Genomic DNA, 22052 nt, shown 5'->3' on the forward strand with positions numbered 1-22052 from the left:
CTTAAATGCATAAATTCGAATCAATCCAGTAATTGGCTCTAACCACTAAACACCTATATCTATTTAAAACATAATGAACAATAAAAAAAAACCCATTTAACTTAATTAGCTAATTCATTCATTAATGCCACTGATTACAACAAAACCACAGGCTGAATTCAGTTTGATTCACTAAAAAGAACTAAAGCACTGGAGACCAGTTTTATTAACACCTAGTAGATTTAACATGATAAGAATTAATAAACAATGAATATAAAATAAATGTAAATTAAAACAATATTATACACCCCAAAGGGAATATAAACTGAAAACCTCCTCATGAAAAACATGGGCAAAAACATTTATAAAGGGTGAACATGGCAACACTAACACACACACACACACACACACACACACACACACACACACACACACACACACACACACACACACACACACACACACACACACATTTTAATGTTTTATTTGGACTTTCCATAAACCTAGCCATCATAGAACACTTTCTTCATTATTACACTTTCAAAAAACAACTTAGCATGATTTATTTATATTTATTTCAAAACTCTTCACACAGTAATCACAGTATCAGTCAATGTGAGCTCAACTGTGGATCATTTATCATTGCTTTGGCACAAAAAGTTCAAAAAATATTTTCTCACTCCAACAAACACCAGCAAAACTCAGAACAATTTGCGTAAACTCTTTTCAAAACTGTTTAACTTAAGTTCAAAACCTAACATAATACAAAATTGAATAAGACAGCAATTCGCTTCTAATGCAACACTGAAATATATTCTGAATATATATATATATAAAAAATGAAATACTATCAAAATGATTAGATGCAGCTTTAGCAGATAGCTCATTCTTGTTTTGTAAAGAAACGTTACAAAAGAAAACATTGTATAATGCAAGTTGTATAACGTTGTTAATGTTTTTAGGCTGTTGTTTTATGAGTGACAAGTGTGTTTGTTGGGTGAAACCCCTTGCGTTGGCATAATGACTTGATTTGAGGCATGAATTGAGGTTTTGGTAGTTTTAGAGCATTTTGAATGTGAAATTAACTGCTGTGCCAAGCTGGAAGTTGGTTAGAAGAACTGTGAGTTTTGAAAAAGTGACCTTAAGATTGAGAAAAATGTCCTTAAAAACTGTATAAAATCAGATTCCTTCTATCGTGGTCTTGTTTGTGCATCAATGGCGCCATCTAGTGAATTTGTCATATATATATATATAGTTTTTTATTTTTCTACCACAAGAGGCTCCACATTTAAATATTCGTATCTTTTTCAAATTCATTTGTACTGTGATAAATTATTTTATGTTTATCAAGAGTCAAGAGACCCATACAGAGGATGCTTCGAGCACTAATATTAGCCTGAGTGTCTGACACTGATCAGACCAGCTCTTGGGTTTCAAAGGTTTTAAGCATGTAATCTATCAGAGGGAAGCCAAAGCACTTAGTGAAACATCTTGGATGAAATCAATCCATGAAGAAATAGCTGATAGCGGGGCCTGTGATGATGCCTCCTCTCAAGATGATGCTTTTAGCTGTATAAGAGGCCAAAATTCATGATGATTCAACATATTTACTTTACCTTAAAACTTTTAGACAATAACATGTATGTATTCAAGGAAAGAATTTTAGTATAATATATTCTGTAACTGTCACATTTGTAACGCACTGCAATATTCTGTATATATATGTAAAAATATATTTTTAAAAATTACAAAATGTATCTGCATGATTAAATGTTATGTAAAATGAACATGTTAAAGAGATTCTATCGCCATGCACATTGACACAATGGCTGTGACTCAAACTCTGAATGACATCCGGTGTATTTAACAGAACCAGATGTTTAACTCCACTGTGACTCACATAGCAGCAGATTGACTTACAGCCCTCATCTACGCCTCTGCTGACTGTCAGTGTGTGTTCACTAGACTGTCAGACTACTTAAACCCGGTCAAATGAGGTGAGGAATCCTGGGAGACGAGAAACTGAAAGAACTAGGCTATTTAAAAACACACATGTGGCAAATAAAATCAAACAAACACAGAAACATCTGAGCAAAAAGAAATTCCTGTAATATTCCAGATTCATGCGGTGTGGAGCGGGACAGTTTGGAAACAGGAAAAGGGAGAGTGACTCACTGACAGATTTGAAGGAAAATGAAACCTCCAGCAGTTCTGAGTCTCAGCAGGTTTCTTCATGTTTCCAGCTGCATTATGGGGGAAATGTTGCCCAATAGCCAGATTCTTCAAACCTCACAGGACACGAGAGCACGACTCATTCCAGCTTACAGTCTGTGCTCTTTTCCCCACATGAAAACAGTTTAAAAGGGGCATTTGGATTTATTCTCTTCATTTAGGATACAGTTGGCATCATGCTACTTTACACTCTTAAAAATAAAAGGTCTTCACTACAGGAGAAACGCGAAAAATTTGAATATCGTCTAAAAGTTCATTTATTTCAGTAAAATTGTGAAATTAATGTACTATATAGACTCATTACATGCAAAGTGAGATATTTCAAGCCTTTATTTTTTTATCATTTTGAAGATTATGTCTTACAGCTTATGAAACCCCAATTCAAAATCTCAGAAATATTGATTTTCATAAGCTGTAAGCCATTATCATCAAAATTTTAACAAATAAAGGTTTGAAATATCTCACTTTGCGTGTAATGAGTCTATATAGTATATTAGTTTAACCTTTTAAGTTGAATTACTGAAATAAATGAACTTTTGCACGATATTCAAATTTTTCGAGCTTCACCGTATATGGTTCCATGAAGAACCTTTAACATTATGGAATCTTAATATTCCACTACAGTGAAAAAAAGATTCTCTCTTTTTTTTTTTATAAATGTTCTTCACACAAACAAAAGGTTTTTTTATTCGCTTTGGTACTATTTTCACAAGTAAGATGTACATTTCCAAAACTCTTAGTACAAAAATCCAAACTGATCACACTTGTAACACAGCTAGTCATTCTTTCAAAACCTGATCTCATGCTTTCATTACAGTTATACACATTTCAGTCCACGTAATCATTGTTTCAAACAAGATTATTGTAATATGTAATGAGAACATTTGGTTTAATCATAAAGAAGAGTATGATCTTCTTTCAATTTAGTTCTTTTAACAATCAGTTCATCCAACAGCAAACAATGCAAGATACATGCTTCAAATCACCGTTGTTGCTGAAATAATTACAGTAATACAGGCTATGCCACATTAGAAGTAATTGAATCCATAATGTTTGTAATAGTATCTATCCAGTGTGTTATCAAAAGGTGTGATGAAGCACAGCCATGAGGTTATGTGCTAACAGAGTTTGCTGGCAATACAGTAAATGATTTCACTCTATACAATTTGACTGAGTCTATACAGTAGTGGACCTTTACAGATGAAGGTTGAGTTACAGTAATGTAACTACCATGTCTCTACCATGTTTACAGTATCACATGACATGGCATACATACTAATGTAAAATGCTGTATTTGATGCCCCCAACCCCCCCCCCCCCCCCCCCCGTGAGCACATGATGATAAAAATGCTTTATTACATTGGCAGTAAACCCTGGAAATGTTTGCTATATACAAATTGTATTCATGTATTTAATAGTTTATGAGGGACAACAGAGAGCGACATTTCATTTGTAGTCCGTGGGTACGGAGAAAAGAACATAGGATCACATGGCATAGTTAAAACGACAAATAATACGTAAAAACACCACAAACATACAATTACACAAACTTACACCGTCAATAAGGAAGAAAATAAAAACAATCAATAAATAAATTTTGTTCACCTTGGATAAAAGCGTCTGCAAAATGAATAAATGAAGCCTAAAACGTAAAAAAATATACAAAGAAAATGAGTGCATGATCAGCATGGTTTTGCACAAGTACCATGGTATCGCAATGAAGTACCACGTTTCAGCACTGTCAGCAGATAACTTATATTCATTGTCATTTGGAAATGTTCTAAAAGGGGCACGCCCGGACTGACGTCACCGTGTTTGACTAAACATCTGGATTCGTCACGGTGACACAATCACACCCCGCAACGACGGTCCGGGACGGAAACTAGCTGTCGGGCCACGGAGTGTCGTTTACGGGCCAGGTTCTGGGCTGCGCCTGTGCGCCAGCTGCATTCGCCCTCCCCGAAAAGCTACGTCAATGTATCCGGACGCTTTGTGCTCCGTCCAATCAGCGTCCGAGATAGATTTGAAAAACGGCGCGGTCGGCCAATCAGAAAGCCAGACGCTGACGTAGGGGCGGGAAGAGAGGCGTGGCTCTGAAATCTAGGGTGTCGCCGTGGAGGCTCCATTCGAAGGCGACGGCGGTTGGTCGGTCGTCTATGTGTTTGTCCTCTTCTAAACTCCACTAACGGACCCGGTAAGGACTGTCGTAACGGAACCGGCTGTCAAACGAGATCTACGCGGTTCGGCATCGCTGGGATGAAGCGGAATAGCTTTCATTTAAATCAGATCGCTGGTGTAGTTTGAAGAAAGAAAGTCGGGCGGAGGAGCCATTTTGTCCCGACAGTGTGTGAGAGAAAGAAATACTGAGACATTAAAAATAGCAAACACCACGCTTTGAGAGGAAACACGCATCTTAAATACATCCTTAGGAATATAAAAAGAGTCTACAGAGGAAATCAACGCAATTCAGCTGCGAAGAGACTGTCCGGCGTGTGTTTTCGGATAACAGACACACACTTTCCATTTAACACACACTTAGTTTCTATTCGCTTCTCATCAGTGTGTGTTTATAATAGCTCAGATGGCGAAGAAGACATATGATCTGCTCTTTAAACTGCTTTTGATTGGTGATTCTGGGGTGGGAAAGACCTGCGTGCTGTTCCGATTCTCCGATGACGCCTTCAACACCACCTTTATCTCCACTATAGGTGAGACACACACACGAATCTACCCGGTCTAAGGGTTTTAGTCCTTGTTTTAGGTGAGAAATGCGGTTAGATGTGTGTATACATGGCGACTAGGCCTTGATTCTGGGCTTTAGCATGCTAGCCAGCCGGCTAACTGATTCATATCAGCTGAGTGAATCACCTCAGTTGATTCAGAATCATGTTGTAGAGTTGTGAAGCTTGTTCTGGTTGTCTATTTAAACGCCGTCCTGTTTTTTGGATCATTGTTATTGTTGAGGTTATTTGGCTAAAGTTCGCGCCACCGTGCGAGTTGATTGACAAATAGCAATTTGATGCCAGAGGATTTAAGTGAATGTTTTTTCGATGTTTAATATGTAGCCTAGTTAATATTTAGTCCAGATGAGATCTATACATCGTGCATTGCTTAGGTTAAATGTTCAAGCGGCCTGTTACATGCAGTAACCCCAAAAATCCATCACTCCTAAGTGTTAAACCTGTTAACATACCAGTACAAAACATATTTACTGTGCCACTAGTGCGTTTACCCTGTCAGTTTGTTGAAATAATCGATCATAAGTTATAAAAAAAAACAAAAAAGCATAAACAGTTCAGTAATGTGGCGTCATCTGCTGCGCTACTGCGCATGCGCATTTATGCCAATAGAGTGGTTGCCAAACTGTGTTCTCTATGCTAAACCAGTCGTTTCAGTATGATATCATGGGAAAGGCACACTTGAGATGGGTTTTTGCTAGTCTTTGTGCATGTTTATTGTAGTTTTTGGGTTATGGCCAGGTGTGAGAGTTGCAATCTTTCAACCCTCTCTTAAAAAAAGTACTTTGAAAATGTCATTGTATCACTGTACTGAATTATTACAGTATTGTTATGCCAGGGGTTTTCCAAGGTATATTTCGAGTGGACTGTGTTTAGAATCCATAGTAATACCGTGGTACTTTTTGCAAGCATCCTAAAAGGGCCACGTTAAAATTTGATTTGTTGTATTTGAGTGTAAAGTCGTTTAGCTGTAAAATTCATCATCTGTCACCTGTCAATCATCATTTAACATGTAAATGCAAGATGGACAGCTTGTCTATATTGCTGCAGATGTTTGGACGCCATTGTTGCGATATAACAGACTTTCTATCCTCACTCTTCCTCTGTGTTCAGATCCCTGGAAGGTAAATGCAAAAAGTTCACTTTAAAAAGAGAAGCTGGCTGTACCTGTTAGATCACAGGAACTACATGAGAATGTCATACGGCAGATGCTCTTGAACTCAGTTTACGGACGGCAGGGTCATTTCTCTGGGGGTAACAGGAGATCTCAGTGTCACACCAGTTCACGGGGCAAATTTAGACACAGCCGGCCCTGTCCGTTTATCTTAAAGAACTGATACTATATGCTCTCTCTCACTGACATTTTGTCTGATTTTAAAGAGTTTTGGCTGAAGAAAAGCTTAAATCTTGTAACTGTTAGATGTTACTCACCTTAAGCTTTGTCAACATGAAATCAAAATTGAATTTCATATTCTATGTTGTAGATATTATAATTTTTATTTAATATTATAATTCAATTATATTTAGGTCACTATTTTCTTTATATAGGCCTAATATTTTTGGAGAGTATTTGTTATATATGGTCTGTTTACACCTGGTATTAAGATGCGTTTTGGTCGATCGGATCACAAGTGGACGACACTAAATAATACAGGTGTAAACAGGGTTTAAAACGTTTTGAGCTCGACCACTTCCAGAGGAAGATGAAAACACATTCGACCGGATTGCTTTTGTAGTGTAAACGCTCATGTGGTCGAATGTGTTCAATCAGCCACAAAAGACCGTCTACTCTCCGCCTACTGATCTAATGTGGGAACATTATGGGAAGAGCTCTTGCCAGACGGGATTTAACTTTAGCTGGAGACCCAAGTTTGGTTTGAAGATGAAAAACGTTCCAAGCTCAATGTTCTCTCACCACTGATTTCTAACACACACTCACAGCGTTCGGCTGGTCTGTGGCTGTCAGAGCAGAAACTAAAGCTGATCTGATGTCCATTAGATCAAAACATCTGAAAAGTCCATACATTTACCAGCCCATAGACCCTCCGCCTGAAGAAATCAGGACAGAAGTGATTGAAAGTGGACAAAAGAGACACCAGGTGTAAACTGATATGTGTCTCCCTCGTCCACTTGTGATCCACTATATTTGCTTGGTTTTTGATAATGTTTAAGTGTTCTAGTATGTTGGCCTGTACAACCAATTTATGTGATGCATGTTCAAGCTTGTTCCTAAAAGGAAAAGAATAAAAAAATTAAGTTTAAAAAAAGAAATTCAAATTGGCTTGGTTTGCTTATATAATAAAGGTTTTCTGGTTCTTCCAGGCTATTGTGAGTGATTCATTGGGGCTTGTTATACTAATTCCAAAGAAAAAGTCTTTGATCTGAAATGTAGCTCATAACTTATGCTTCCTCTTAAATGACTTTACATTTTGTAAACATATGACATCACATGGGCCATTCAGTATTGGTTAATGTAAAACCGTTTAATCTGTGGAACAATCTGCTTGTTTTTAGTGACGCATGACTGTAATATAGAAGTTGAATAAAGTTACTGTCTTTGGTTTGGACTGATAAAATCCTGGATATGATCATGATTAGGTTTGAAAACAAATATTGAGCTGGTTTCAGGAAGGGCAACGGTGTGTGTGTGACCTTTACAATGGTGTTTTTATCTCTTTACTGTGAGTCACATGACTGTTCACGGTGTGTCAGGTGACCACATGATCAAACCTGTGGCTTCCTGTTGCCATCAGCAAGTGTGTGTGATCAGGTGGCACATGTAAACTGTCAGCACGAGGTTGATGTTCTGAAATGCCAGGAAACTGTGGTTGACGTGATCAGATCAGTGAATCCACATTCACACTTGTATTTCTCTTCTACTCCAGTTCTTTCTTTCTGTTTTCTCTTCTGTTTCTTTTGGTTGCTTTTTTAAAATCCCTATTGACTTTTTCTTAAATGCCTGTTCCTGGTATTATTCTCCATGTTATTCCAACTACATGTAGTTTTTGCAATCTATTTTAAAAAAAAGTAACAACTTGCAACTAGGCTATTTTATTTTATTTGAAAATTCTGTCATTAATTACTCACCCTCATGTCGTTTCAAACCCGTAAGATTTTCGTTCATCTTCGGAACACAAATGAAGATATTTTTGATGAAATCTGAGAGCTTTCTGTCCCTCCATTGACAGCTAAATAAAAGACAGACTTTTATTTACATAAAAACATTGATATTTTATTCCACAATTGATAATAAAATGACTTTTTAGGTGAACTGACCCTTTAAGTTTTGACCAATGACAGATTTGTTTCAGGAAGGTTGTCCTTCATTTGACTACAAACTTTCATTCCTGATGGATAAACTAAAGTCTCACCTTTCATATTTTCCCTTTTTAAATATCCTGTCACTTAATAATAATATAGGTTATGAATGTCATTTCATGTTGACTTTAAGTCCATCTCTCTCTTTCTTTCTGTTGTAGTTCAGGGCCTTAAAATACTCGCCGGAAACTCCCTGCCAAGAGAAAGATCACCTTACACGGTCACACACGAACACAAATCTTAACCACATTTGCACTATTAAACTCATTATTTATTATCATATAAACTTCTAAATGCATAAAAACTTAGCTTTTTCTCACTTTTCCCCTTTCTGACTGGCAGTAGTGCATTCTTTTTCTTTGATTGACAGGATCTTGGCTCAGTTGGGCGGAGCTTCAGTCTTGACCCCTGAGGGGCCCCACAGCTGCAGAGGCTCATGGGAAGGGGTCTGATTGGCTGCCTGTCAGGAACCCTTCCATGTCCTTTGTGTTCAGAACTCGTATAACCCAAGTTTATTTAAACCAGCCTCACATTTGGTGCTGTACTAGCCAGTATAAACCAGACTTCTTCTCAAACAGTTTACTCACCCTTACGTCACTTTAAACCTGTGTTTTATTTTCCTTTGTTGATGTAGGGCAGAATAATATTTTTTTTTTTTTTTTTTACTACGTTTACAGTACTTTTTGTCATTTTTAAAGCTCCTAGTCCTCATTCATGAGCATGCAGGTTTTTAAAGATGTGGAGGAGAAGTAAATTTGTCACATTTTGTGAATGCTTCCTTTAAGGCCGTGTTTAGCATTAGCGTGGCTCAAACTTTCTGCTCTTAAAAGGTTGAAATACTAGACACTGAGTGTGACTTTGACATGTTTCCAGAAGTTAAACTATGAGTGTGTGTCGTGTTTTTACATCTCATGGTCATCAGAGCTTTCACTCTTTATTCTCTTTCTAACTCCGTTCTCTGTGGTGGTTTATGTGTATTGTATGAGAATGACTCAGTCTTTGGCTGCTCATTTGTGTATCATTTCATAAAGCAGCTCCCACCCATAGTGCAGCTGTGTGTGTGTGGTTTGAGTTCTGTTAAGCATTACTGCTAAATATGCTGGTCAGTCTTTCTGCATGCTAGAACTTGGGGTGTAACGGTACACACATTCATACAGAATTTTTGTTACGGGTCTTTCGTTTCGGCTTGCCTGTATACTGAATGAATGCGGTTATTTTAATATGCGTGGAACTTCTGTGTGCGGAATCAGATATCGATGTACTTTGATGTTGCAAACCTATTTGAAAAATACGGAGGAAACCAAGTGTGCAGCTGTGGGAAAAGTAGCTTATGATCCAAGTTGTTCTAAACATGACACGTACTTTATATTAAGCGCTTCAAAGTTACTCATAAGCATACAGTTTAAAAACGGCATGCCCTCATATCAGATACGAATGCTGCTGGATGCATTTGAGACATGTTTTCCTCAACACGTAACTTGCATCTTACAGGTTTATGCTTGTGTGAATGTTAGAAAGATGTTCTTGTTTACAAATAGAGCTGTTCCAAAAACTTACCGAGTTGCGACCTCAAAACCAAGGTATGTCCCGAACCATCATTTTTGTGTACCCTTACACTCCTTGTTAGAACATTAAAACACTCCAAATCCTGTTTAGACTATTTGGTGACAAAATGGTTAGTGCCTTTACAATGCAGTTGCTGATGTGTTAGGCTGTTTTGTCATCATTTTAATGATCGTTTGGATGTATTTAAGTGATTTAGGTTGTTACTATGCCATTTCTAATTTGTTTTGAGTGGACTCGATTGTTGTATGCCATTGCTGAAGTATTTTGAGTGACTTAGGTTAGAGATGCCCTGGTCGACTGGTTCTAAATCAGAACCGGGCGGTTTTTGCTCCAAACACACGATTGGCAACTTGCCGTTTCTTTTGTTTTAGATTGGCCGTTCTTAGTTCCGGATGTGCACTCAAACTGCTTTACAATAATTTCTGTAAACACTGGCTAGACGGGACACGCTAAAGACAGACTCAAAGAAGAGAGGAGAGCACAGATGCATCAGCAGGGAATTGTTTGTGATGCTCAAAATATTAGAAGAAAACTATAAATTGAATTGGAAGGAACTGACTGACTGTCTTCAGAAAAGTTTCGATGGCATTTTCGTTTCCTCTTACCTCTGTATAATGCCTATTAAAGTAGCCTGGATGCCAGCCGAACGTAGCCCCCACCCCACCACATTTGAGGTCGGGAAGTTCGGTCCGGACTTGATCCGTTGAGGAGCAACTATGCTCGAACCAGAGCTGTTCGGACCAATCAAATTGTCAGGGCGGGCTTTATACGATGATGGACTGATGATCAACAGTAACGTATTCATCCACGTCACCAAAGAGCGCTTGTGTTGAATTCGTTTACAACAAAGATGCCGCCATCGCGTCTGTTATAGAAGATATCGACAGCGCATTAATTTTAAAAGAGGAACAGAGAACCACGATCAAGGCATTTGTCAATCGGAAAGATGTTTTTGCTGTCCTTCCTACGGGATTCGGCAAAAGTTTAATTTATCAGCTGGCCCCAAAGGTCGGCAAGAAGATGGGGCGCAAAGAAACCCTGTGGTCATTGTGGTTTCTCCGTTGCTCTGATTGGTTGTACTTGTAGGTCTATCCAGTTGAGTGCAGAGGCATTTTCTTTCCTGGTTCGGTTGAAACACGTCCCTTAATCACAGCCCAATGGAGCAGTATATCAGACTCATTCTGACTAGAATCTGAGTATGACGACATCAGGCTACTTTGGTACAGCATTAACCAAGGAAATGATATATCGCTGCTGTTCCATAAGCGCCACCTACTGTCAGAGTGTGAATTTGCTTTTTCATTCACTTCGTCAGGTTTTTTTTTGCGTGTGCAGGTACAGTGTGTGTTTTAGGGATGCACCGAAATGAAAACTCTGGGCTGAAGCTGAAAATTCAGGATGTACACTTGGCAGTAAACGGCAAACAAATAAACTAATAATCAAATAATTATTAACACTCAAATAGCTAAAGCTGAGTTGTACAAACATTTAAACTGCACATAAGGCAGTTTTATATCTAACTTTTAATAACAGAATTGTTTTTACTCCATTTGTTGCTGAAATGTAAACATTTAAATGGCAATAAACTGTAATAACTTGTTTTCCTGATAGATTTATCCAAACATACATTAAATAATGAAGACATCACTAACAGGTTAAGTAAAAATACAATGAATGTGGAATACAGTGCACATATTTAGCTAAATGATCTTCTCTAGAGTTTATGGACATTGAATAGCTTTCTTGAAATGTAACCTTAAAGGCATACTTCACCTCTGGGAAGATGAATGTGTATTTAAAATAGGTCATTTAAGTAGAAGAAATGTGAAGAAATTTTTGAATTTGGAGCTTTCTAGACTGAGAAAAGCCAGAAAATGTATTTTTGGCTTATGTGGATGAAAGACAACAACTCCCAGAATGCACTTGCTTCGCTGCCTTAGGAGGCCACGCCTACCGGTAAGAGTGCGCAGTTGTAAACAACAAAGCTAGCCTACGTGATGAGTTTGCGAGGGATTTAGAGATCGTACAAAATGTCCGGGATTCGGCTTTTGCGTTCTACAGTGGCCATTCATCATGCTTACTGTGGCGAGCAGGACGAGGCTGACGGCCGCGGGAGAACGGCGCGAGGCCGGTGGCGTCATTACTGAGACGCGCCGGGTCTCGCATCTCTCACGGAGGAGCGGGAATTTTTCTTAGCAATGGTAAAACGCACATCAACCGATCACTTGTTTAGCGTTCATGTAAACACTACATTCACATTCACCAATCGGAATGAATTCAGTTAGATTGAAAGGTGTGCATGTAAACAATGAATGGCGACCGCAGAAAGCAAAAGCTGAATCCCGGACATTTTGAACGATCTCGCCCGCCGGACAAGTCCGGGAAAAGGAGGATGGTTACTTACTCAGCTTTCTCCTACTATTCAGCTTTCTCCACAGAACAAGAGCCTGCTAGCTTAGCTTCCAAAGAAAGAGGCTGACAGTGACACTGTGTACATTCTGTGAGTGAGATCCCACCCTGTATGGGCGCGCTGAAAACATGCGGAACAACGCCATCTACTGGCTGTAGTCTTTAGCCTCTGTCCAGAAAATCCTCCGATGACGCAAAATGACGATTTTTGCGTCATCGGAGGATTTTTTCCAGACAAAAAATACATAAATCTCTTGTCTCAGGGGGATATGAGGGTGGAAAGCATGGTAATTCGAAAATACTACAGGTTTTCTACTAATACAAAGCTTAATGCTAAATCCTGAAGTAACCCTTTAACATACAAGCCGTTTTGACGTCTTTCCTTGGTTGAAACACTGATTGAGTGATTGCATGAGACAGGATTCATTTTGGATAAGTTGTGATGTATCTTTCGACACACCTTCCGGTGTTCACCCGTGTTTATTTCTTGCTGTAACAAGTAGTAAAGAGGAGATGAGATGATCAGTTCAACTTCACAAGCGCTTGAACTGAGGCACTACAGCCATTTGCCATATTAAAGAGATTTTATTGATATATATTGTTTGAAATTCTCAATAAAATCGAAAGAATTTTAAAGTTGAGACTTTGCTTCATATTAACAGTAACACAGCAAAAAGCTTTTTGCGATTATTGGATTGCAGGCGTGTTACAAATGTTTAGTTAAGTTTTATTCACGCTACGCATCAACAGAAAACGGCACCGACTAAAAGATTTTAGATTTAAGAAACCATATCATTACCGATTAAAATCAGGAAGTTAATATTGTCTATTCAGTGCTAGTGACACGTTTAACTGTTGTAGCTTATCCACAGTGTGCGCGAAATAGATGCTGAACACAGTCAAAACATGCCATCGTAGAAGCGCTAATCAAATGTCTGTTTCCATCACTGATTTCGGCCCTCCAAAAAGCATTTTAGCCCAGAACCGAAAATAGCTGTTTCGCCGATAATTTCCAGTGGTTACCAGTATTTTTTAATGCCAGTTTGGCCTGTAATAGTAGCCTGGAAATCCAGACCTAAATCTGAAAGATTAATGGTCTGGCGTCAACTAATGAAAATCGGCCAGCTCGAGGGGCGGCACCAAGCATGCATTTGAAAATCTCACTGCACGCAATTGGATAACTCTACGACCAATCACAACAAGCCCCATACCCTTAGCTACCAGCGGAGCTAACTGGTAGATTAGACTCTCGCCGTATCCGGTCGGAAAAATAGCAAAAACGGCCTTCTTGCAAAGGAACGATTCGAGCGGCGTCTTCTGTTCCTCTTTTAGATAAAAAGGCAAGTCTAACTCGTTCATTGTAGCGGCCAAAGCCGTTTCAAACAACTGGTGTTCATCCATAGCCATCTTGCAATGTTTACTAATGACTTCGATGTCGCAGCGTTGTCGTCAGCTGTTTAGCTCGCCTCTGGCCCGCCTATATCAGATAACACGATCTGATTGGTGCAGCTCGGATACAAGGGCATATTTAATGAGCATCATTACTCAACGCCAGAGTAAACTCGCTGAGCAAATTCAATTTGTGCTCTCGTGAGAACTCTGGATTTCCAGGGTACTGTAATAGAGCAAATAAACAACAAAGAAATCTGCTCAAACAAAGAAAAAGAAAAAACGGCAACCGGTGCGTCCCCTAATTTACGATGTTGCTATGTAGACGCTATGGTATTTTAATTGGATTAGTTCATTAGTATGCCATTTCTATAGTGTTTTGAGTGGATTAGGTTGTTGCTATGCAGTTGCTGAGGAGGGTTGTTACAGTGCGGTTGCTAAAGTGTTTTGAGTGATTTAGATTGTTACTATGCCATTACTAAGGTGTTTTAGGTGATTTTAAGTCGTTGCTAAGTTTTTTTTTTTTGCACATTGCTTATGGTTGCCAGGGTATTGTGGGAGTTGCTTACTAATCCAAGTTTCTCTGCAAACATCAGTTTTGTGTGTGTGTGTGTGTGGCAAGGACAAAGTAGCTACCAGCGATCTGTTCAGGTCATTTTCCAGTGTGAATTTGTCTGAATGCTTTTACTGTGCAATTGGGCCATTAAACTCTCTCAGCAGTTTCACAGATGAACCTTTCCATTCTGTCTGCGTGCCCGTGTTAGTCCGTGCTAGTCTCATCAACACACGCTGCTAGTGTTCTCTCTGAACGGTAGAGATCTCTCTACTCATGAGCAAACACTGTGATGCTACTCTGAGCTGCATAAAACTTTTAAATTTAAATTTAATTAAAATTTAATTTAAATTTAATTAAATTAAAATACTTTTAAATTTAGGAACATGGTAGAAATGCCCCATCGATAGGCTATTGCTATAGATAGTGTAGCGTTTTCTTGATGCTTTTCTGAGTGCTCAGTCTTGTTTCTCATTTGAAAAAGCTTCTCCCACGCTAAAGCCCTTAGAGGCAAATTTTCACAAGTCATGATTTTTGATGATTTTACAACAAATTAATGTATGCTATTGCCTACACATCCCACACTTTTACACTGAATGATGAAAATTCAGTATTGGAACTAAACCATAAAGAGCCCTATAGGCCTAATATAGGCCACTCATAAAGCTTGCCGCAAAGCACCGGCAAAAGTAATGATGATGAATGTGTTGAAAAAATCGCAAGGAGACATTTTAATTATTTATTAATAAATTACTGTTTTCTGAGTCCGTATAGTAAAACCGGTGCCACTAAGTTCCACAGATGGTGGCGCAAGCACCTGATTTGGTAGCGCTAGTGGGATTTTTAAACACAAAATTACTATTGTTTTGCATTAATAAGTACAGTTGCTAATAATATTACTTGTTTGTTGGAAATTTGACAGTAAAGCACTGAGCTTGAATTGAGATGCAGATAAAATTGACTTTTATTAAAAAAAGGAATTTGCAAAAACCTAGGGAAAATTTAAGTATCAAAAGTATCAAATTTAAACGTCAAATTTGATCACGCAGCGATATTATTAATAATGAGCTGTAGCATTGCTTTATGAAGAAACAAGTTTGTGAACTTAGCATGTTTCCTAAATCTCTGCAAACATACTATGGAATTTTTGTGCTTTAGTACAGTCAAAAACATTACATACAGCACCTTTAATGTAGTCATTGTTGTAGATAAGGCAAACTTTCTAAACTGTTCACAGTCGTTTTAACTAAGCCAGTTAATGTGCTAAAGCTTGCAGTGATTATAGCAAATAACATTCTACTTGGAAAAAGTAGCGCCACTATTGGGATATGTGAAGAAGCTCTTGCGCTTCAGCCTCAACATTCTGGTCAAAATGCCTCCTAGAACATGCTGGAGGTTCAGGAGGAGAGCAAATCCCCCACAATACACTGCAAAATCTGACTCAACTCTAATATGAAAAGCCTAGGTGGATCCAATCAATTTCAAATGAATAAAATTCAGTCCTGTCATACTACATTTTCTCATTGAATATTGTGTTTTACCCTAGATTACAGAAATAAATCGGGGTTTGGAATGCAGTTTCTTTTAAGTGTCTTTCTTAAATTCCTCTTTCTGTTCTGTCTCTTTAGGAATCGATTTTAAGATCAAAACAGTTGAATTGCAAGGAAAGAAGATAAAGCTACAGATATGGTAAGTTCTCAGTGTGTGCTAACATGGTTTCATATTCATAACACACATTATACAAATAGATAATGTGATATGTAAATGCTTTAAGTTAATATTTAAATTATATTTACATTTTGAATAACTGAAAATGATATAACCATCCAAAAGTTTCACATTTTTCTGGGAGAAAATGGTTTCTAAACGTGAACAGCAGTGTTTTACTGTAGCATTACATAAAAAGCAATGTCACAAATCTGACTATTTAATTTTACATCAGTTTAGACTAACAAATAATATTTAAATATCACCAATTCTTATCTCAATTTGGTAATGTCAACTATATAATACCAACATCAACTATATATATTACATCAACTATATTATCAATTTTATATATTGTTCAGTTCTAGTTTATATGCAGGATACAAAATGAAAACTTCATTCAAGCATGAAGAGACTTGCTAGCATGCAATTCAGAGACTGATCTACTGGAAAAATGTTGTTCTTCATGGTTTCATTTCGGTGGCTTGTGACCTGGAATGTGTTACCATTCTGTTATGACGTTGGGCTTCCTAGTAAAACGGCTAAAAGAGTCAGGTAGTGCAGCGATGTAGGCGTCACCATAACACAGTTTACTGCAGATATAAAAGGTAAAAGCACATAAATAATTCCATTGTTGCTGCACGTTTTGCGCATGAGCCGCACACACAAATCGATACACTTTTATCAATTCAATTATCAACAATTAATTGATCATCGATTAATCGTTAGCATCCCTAGTCAGTTCTTATGCTTATCGTCCCAGCACTGTTTTCCATTTTGAATAAATTCTGTGAAATTGCCTTGTAACATATTGAAAGACAAGCGTTTGACCAGCAAGTATAACGGACGGCAACAGTTGCTGAGGTGGAATTAGTCGGTGCTGCTTAACAGCTGGTCCACTATGGTCACCAGCTATGGCCAACCGAAGTTTAATTTGGATCCTGTGTGTTTTATGATCCATTCGATGCCTGGGCTGGACTGACGTGTTTGATTGTGTTTGTGCAGGGATACAGCGGGACAGGAACGGTTTCACACCATCACTACCTCTTACTACAGAGGGGCCATGGGAATCATGCTCGTATATGACATCACCAACGCCAAGAGCTTCGAAAACATCAGCAAATGGCTCAGAAACATTGACGAGGTCAGTCTCTCCACACAACATTACTGCAACCCTCTGACAACATCAGAAAAGACAGTCATTCAGGAAGTGATGTTTCAATAGGATTGTGTGTTTGAATGGAAAATGTTGCGATGTTGCGTTGAGAAATTTACTTGAGACCCAGATTTTACGTTTGACATAAAATAGTCAACAAAAGTGTGCTTAAAATGAAAGTTTATTAGCAATGTGAACTGCAAAAGCTTAATGCAGTGTTATTTTAGCATCATTGATATATTAGTACCATATATATTATAGTTTTTGGTAATATTTTGAGATTTTATTTTGATGTTTGAGTATTTTAATTTTAGTTGAGCCAGGGTTATTGTTAAGGTATTAACATGACATGGATAGGAAAATGTTGGCCAGTAATTGACTGCACAAAACACGTTCTGGTCAAGTGAAATCACACTGAATGGAGTTTTCTTTTACCTTGCATAGTTTTGTTTTTGATTTTTGAGACATGGATTTGTGCCCAAATTTGGTTGGAGACACATCTTTTGACCAAGTGCGTTCTTCTAGCATTTAAAAGTCAAGCCCTTTTATTTTACTAGTCTGATTATGCATGATCATATGGTTAGTTGCTATTTATTATTTTATTATTATAAATAGAACAGACCTGCGACCCAGTTTTGAGTTGAGAACCGCTGGTGTAGGACTTTTGAAGTTCCAGTCCTGTAAAAACACCAACTTAAAGATATGTAGCTATGTAGTGAAACTGCTGACTTTTTGAATTTCAGTGTGATTCATGCAGAATTTCCCAACAATCAGCAATTTCAAGAGAATTCATATAACGAGACTCCATTAGGGATGTGGTTGTGTTGTTTGGTGGCGTGTTGTTCATATCATCAAGTCACTTGCACCACTGTTACAAAACTAAGTTCCTCAGTACTGTTTTTTTCAAAGACTTCCAAAGCCACTTTAATTTGGACGGTCAGTCTAAATGTCACTATTTGTAAGGATAGTATAAGAATGAATCGTCTCAAATGTGTGTATGTTTGTTGCAGCATGCTAACGAGGATGTGGAGAGGATGCTGCTAGGCAACAAGTGTGACATGGAGGACAAACGTATCGTACCAAAAGCCAAGGGGGAACAGGTGAGAGACTATGGATGGGTCAGGATGGTCAATTTGTCCATTAGTTTTTGATTAACAAGGTTAAAGATAGTAAAAAAGCATACATAACAATTACTGAAATTAAATTTATATTTATATACATTTATTATTTACATAATATTAGAAATTAATATGAAATAAAAAATGATTTGAACTTGTTAAAAAATAAATCTGCAACTTCTTGATTCTGTAATTTATTCGACAGAGCGTAAATTAATAAAGACGGAGAATGGGAGCTCAGGCGCTGGTGTTCTCCGTGCTTTCAAAATAAAAGTCCCATTCATTAGCCAAACAGAAAAACTTTGTCAGCCGATGCCAATTATATATTTAAAAAAAGGGCAAATATCAGCCTTGGCAATATATCAGTCGACCACTATTAACTGTTCTTGTGCTGATCCTTAGATCGCCAGAGAACACGGAATACGCTTCTTCGAGACAAGTGCAAAAGCCAACATCAACATCGAGAAGGCGTTCCTCACGTTAGCAGAAGACATTCTCAGAAAGGTGAGTTCTGGAATCGCTGACTGATATCACAATCGGTATGATTGAGCTTAATGCATTTAAAGGGTTAGTTCACCCCAAAAATGAAAATGATCCCATAATTTACTCACTCTCAAGCCATTCTAAGTGTATATGACACAATCTGAGTTGTATAAAAAATTTTGTGGCTCTTCCCAGGTTTATAATGTGAGTTTTTTTTTTTAAAACCCAACAAAAGGGCATCCATCCATCATAAGTAATCCATACGGCTCCAGTGGGTTAATAAAGGCCTTCTGAAGCGAAGCGGTTTATAACTTCATAACTATAATCACTGGCTTCCGGTAACGCCTGTACGCGAGTCTAGTTCCAGTGGGAGAGTGACCTCTGACCTGACGTATGACTTTGGTGTGGCGTAATCTTAGGTGAGAGTAAACGCCTCTCGCGTTTAAAACAAATAGGGCTGGGCAACAAACTCAAGCTTCTCAGATAATTCTCGTTTTAGACTTCTAATTCATGAGCGGTCTTTTGTTTTGCTCTCTCCTCTGTGCTTTCGCGTTCATCACTGAATCGGGTTAGAGGTCACTCTTCAGCTGGAACTCGACTCATGTACGGCCGTTACTGGAAGCCAATAATTATAGTTTAAGTTATAAATATGGATATTTTTCTTACAAAAATGCATCGCTTAACTTCAGAAGGCCTTTATTAACCCACATGATACATATGGATTATTTTTATGATGGATGGATGCACTTTTTTTGGGCTTCAAAATCTCAGTTACCATTCACTCCCATTATAAAGCTTGGAAGAGCCAGGATATTTTTTAATATAGCTCCGACTGTGTTCGGCTGAAAGAAGAAAGTCCTATACACCTAGGATGGGTTGAGATTTAGAAAATTCTGATATAATTTTCAGTTTTGGGTGAACTATCCCTGCAATGCTAAACACTGCACTGATGTTGTTTGACTCATAAATTCACAGTTACAGCAGCTGACCTCTCTCGTGTATTCAGCTGGTGTTTACTCATCCAGATACTTTTATTTTAGAGCAGAAACGAGTCTGTGTGTTCAGAATCATAATTCAACAAGATGAGCCACATCACCTCACTGAATAAATTGCATTGTGATTCCCTGAATCCAAATTGAATCACTAAAGATTCCCCACCCCAGTTCTGTTTCTGTTGATTTGAGACGCTGATGAATTTGTGTATGTCTTTGACGACAGCCAGCTCTTAGTTAGTGGAATTGTGCGTTTCCCTGTCAACAGTATCAACACAGCAATGAATACAAGCTCTCTAAGTTGTTTACGTTCATTATTTTGTAATGTTGCGTGCTTTGAGACATGACTCTCACCAAAATGCAACCTAGGGTCTTTTTGTTAATCTACCCGAGGCAAACTTTTGTTTAAAAATAGTGATTTTGATGCTATCATAGAAGTGCCCCAAGCACTCCCATTCAAAAGGCAATTTGACTGAAAACGAAAATACGGTCAAACTTAAAAGTGGCGTTTCCATTCTAATTATGCTTTTAAACGTTCGCCTCGGGTAAATTAACAAAAAGACACTAGGTTGCATTTTGGCGAGAGTTACATTTTAACTTGTGAAGCTTTGCCAAGAGCAGCTGTGTGTGTGCCTTCATGTGTTTTGGAGGAGGTGTGGCTTTGGACTGCGATTTGCAGGGAGGGTGGAACTATATGCTGACAGGTTAATGTTAGCATTTCCCAGATCACATGCTGCACCTTTAACTTTTTTGGATCTCTCTTTTGACTTAGCCATATTTCTAACATGCTGTCAAACGTGACACTCAACAAACCTAGCCAGTTCTGATATTTCATGTGTTCTAGCTCAAGCACACCTGGTGCAACTAATGAAGCCCTTGATTAGTTGCATTAGGTGTGCTTGAGATAACACCTACTTTTGCAGATTTGTGCTGTTGTGAGGGATTCTATTCAGGGGGTTGAATAATTTTGAGACTGCAGAAGTCATTAAAAGTTGCATTTTCAGTTGAATTTGGGGAAACAACTTGAAACATTTGTTGTGTTGAGTTATTTGAATTACTTATGTTTGATTTGTTCCGTGCAAACAGCTGAAAGTCTGTACATTTTTCCAATAATCCTGATTTGCAATGGGGATTGAATAATTTTGATTACAAGTGTAAACCATTAATAGGTTGATTCCAGTGAAAAGTATAAAGATTGTGGCACCATCAAAACATCGCTCTGTTTGTTTGAACATCCTGATCAGCCGGACTGCGACAGTGACTCAACCAGTGGTGTGAGTTTGGTGCTGGAAACCAACCAAACAAAGCCGAAATGATCAAAACAAACTTGAGTTGGCACCAAAGCTCAAAGTGTGAGGTTTACATGAGCAAAATCTCTTTTTTAAAATCTATTTTGTGTTTTTTTTGCAGACGCCCGTAAAAGAGCCCAACAGTGAAAACGTGGACATCAGCACTGGAGGCGGAGTCACAGGATGGAAGACCAAGTGCTGCAGTTGAACAGACACAGTTACTCACACACTTTACACCAACACACACACACACACACACACACGTTCTTCTATATCCCTCTTTTTCTCTCTCTCTCTCTCTTTCACTTATCCCTCATTTCTGTCTAACACTCTTCTGTTCTGTCCTTCTAATGGGATTCTCTGTAAAACACATCTCTAACGTTTCTCAAACTCACGACTGCTTGCTGACATCATTTTATTTCTGAAAAAAAGTAAAGAGTCATTTCATGTTTCTTCGTACTTATTTTAAAGATTAAAGAAAGAAAGAATGAAATGAATTTAAACGAAAAACTCGCATTCACCACTACATAAAGAGCGTCAGTGGACCTGGAGACGCTGTCCATCGGCACAGAGGAGCGGCGTAGCGTGCAGTATGACATCCTAGATGAAGACTTTTGTCCAGTGTTTTGGGGTTAGTGTTGTGTGTTAGTGTGAGAGATCTTCTCTAGATGTTTTTTTTGTTTGTTTGTTTTTTTGATTTGATTTCTTTCGTCCGGTGCCTTAATGTAGAGCCTTAGAGCTCATTCCCCCTCAAACACATTTAAACACCACTTTTCTGTAACATACACATACACATATACACACACACACACACAAACACTGGTCCTCTCCTCTCTGCTTGACCTGCTAACTCAACCCCACACAACACACGCCCGAGTGGAACCATCTGGATTCAACCATTTTGCTCAGAAGAGAATGGCATTATACATTTTTTTGTTTTTTTTTGTTTTTTAAGTTTAGTTTGTTCTTTATTTTTCAGAATGACTTGTTTATGAATCTCCTCAATGTATTTTTGTTTTGTTTTGTTGTTTCCCCCCCCCCCCCCCTCACTCAGTTACTCATTCTCTCCTGCATGCTGGTTTCTTTGGGTTTTTTGGGGTCTTTTGTAAGTTTTGCCATGTTT

General features: G+C 38.2%; 1 protein-coding gene across 1 annotated transcript; it reads left to right on the plus strand.

Annotated features, from left to right (window-relative positions):
• Window positions 1-4314: 4314 nt before the first annotated feature.
• Window positions 4315-21831, plus strand: rab10 (RAB10, member RAS oncogene family). Its single transcript, XM_079887968.1, has 6 exons — window positions 4315-4919; window positions 15813-15873; window positions 16897-17035; window positions 18058-18147; window positions 18568-18669; window positions 21051-21831. The coding sequence occupies exons 1-6, from the start codon at window positions 4793-4795 to the stop codon at window positions 21135-21137; spliced, it is 606 nt and encodes a 201-aa protein (XP_079744094.1). The 5' UTR covers window positions 4315-4792; the 3' UTR covers window positions 21138-21831.
• Window positions 21832-22052: the final 221 nt, after the last annotated feature.

This window comes from Squalius cephalus (genome assembly GCF_949319135.1).
Source record: "Squalius cephalus genome assembly, chromosome: 12".
NCBI lineage: Eukaryota > Metazoa > Chordata > Actinopteri > Cypriniformes > Leuciscidae > Squalius > Squalius cephalus.

Excerpts from the sequence above, each read along its gene's own strand:
- rab10 (XM_079887968.1), top strand. The coding sequence starts at position 4,793 with ATGGCGAAGAAGACATATGATCTGCTCTTTAAACTGCTTTTGATTGGT. Across the intron at positions 15,874-16,896 it reads AAGATAAAGCTACAGATATG|GGATACAGCGGGACAGGAAC; the intron begins GTAAGTTCTCAG and ends GTGTTTGTGCAG. Across the intron at positions 17,036-18,057 it reads GGCTCAGAAACATTGACGAG|CATGCTAACGAGGATGTGGA; the intron begins GTCAGTCTCTCC and ends TGTTTGTTGCAG.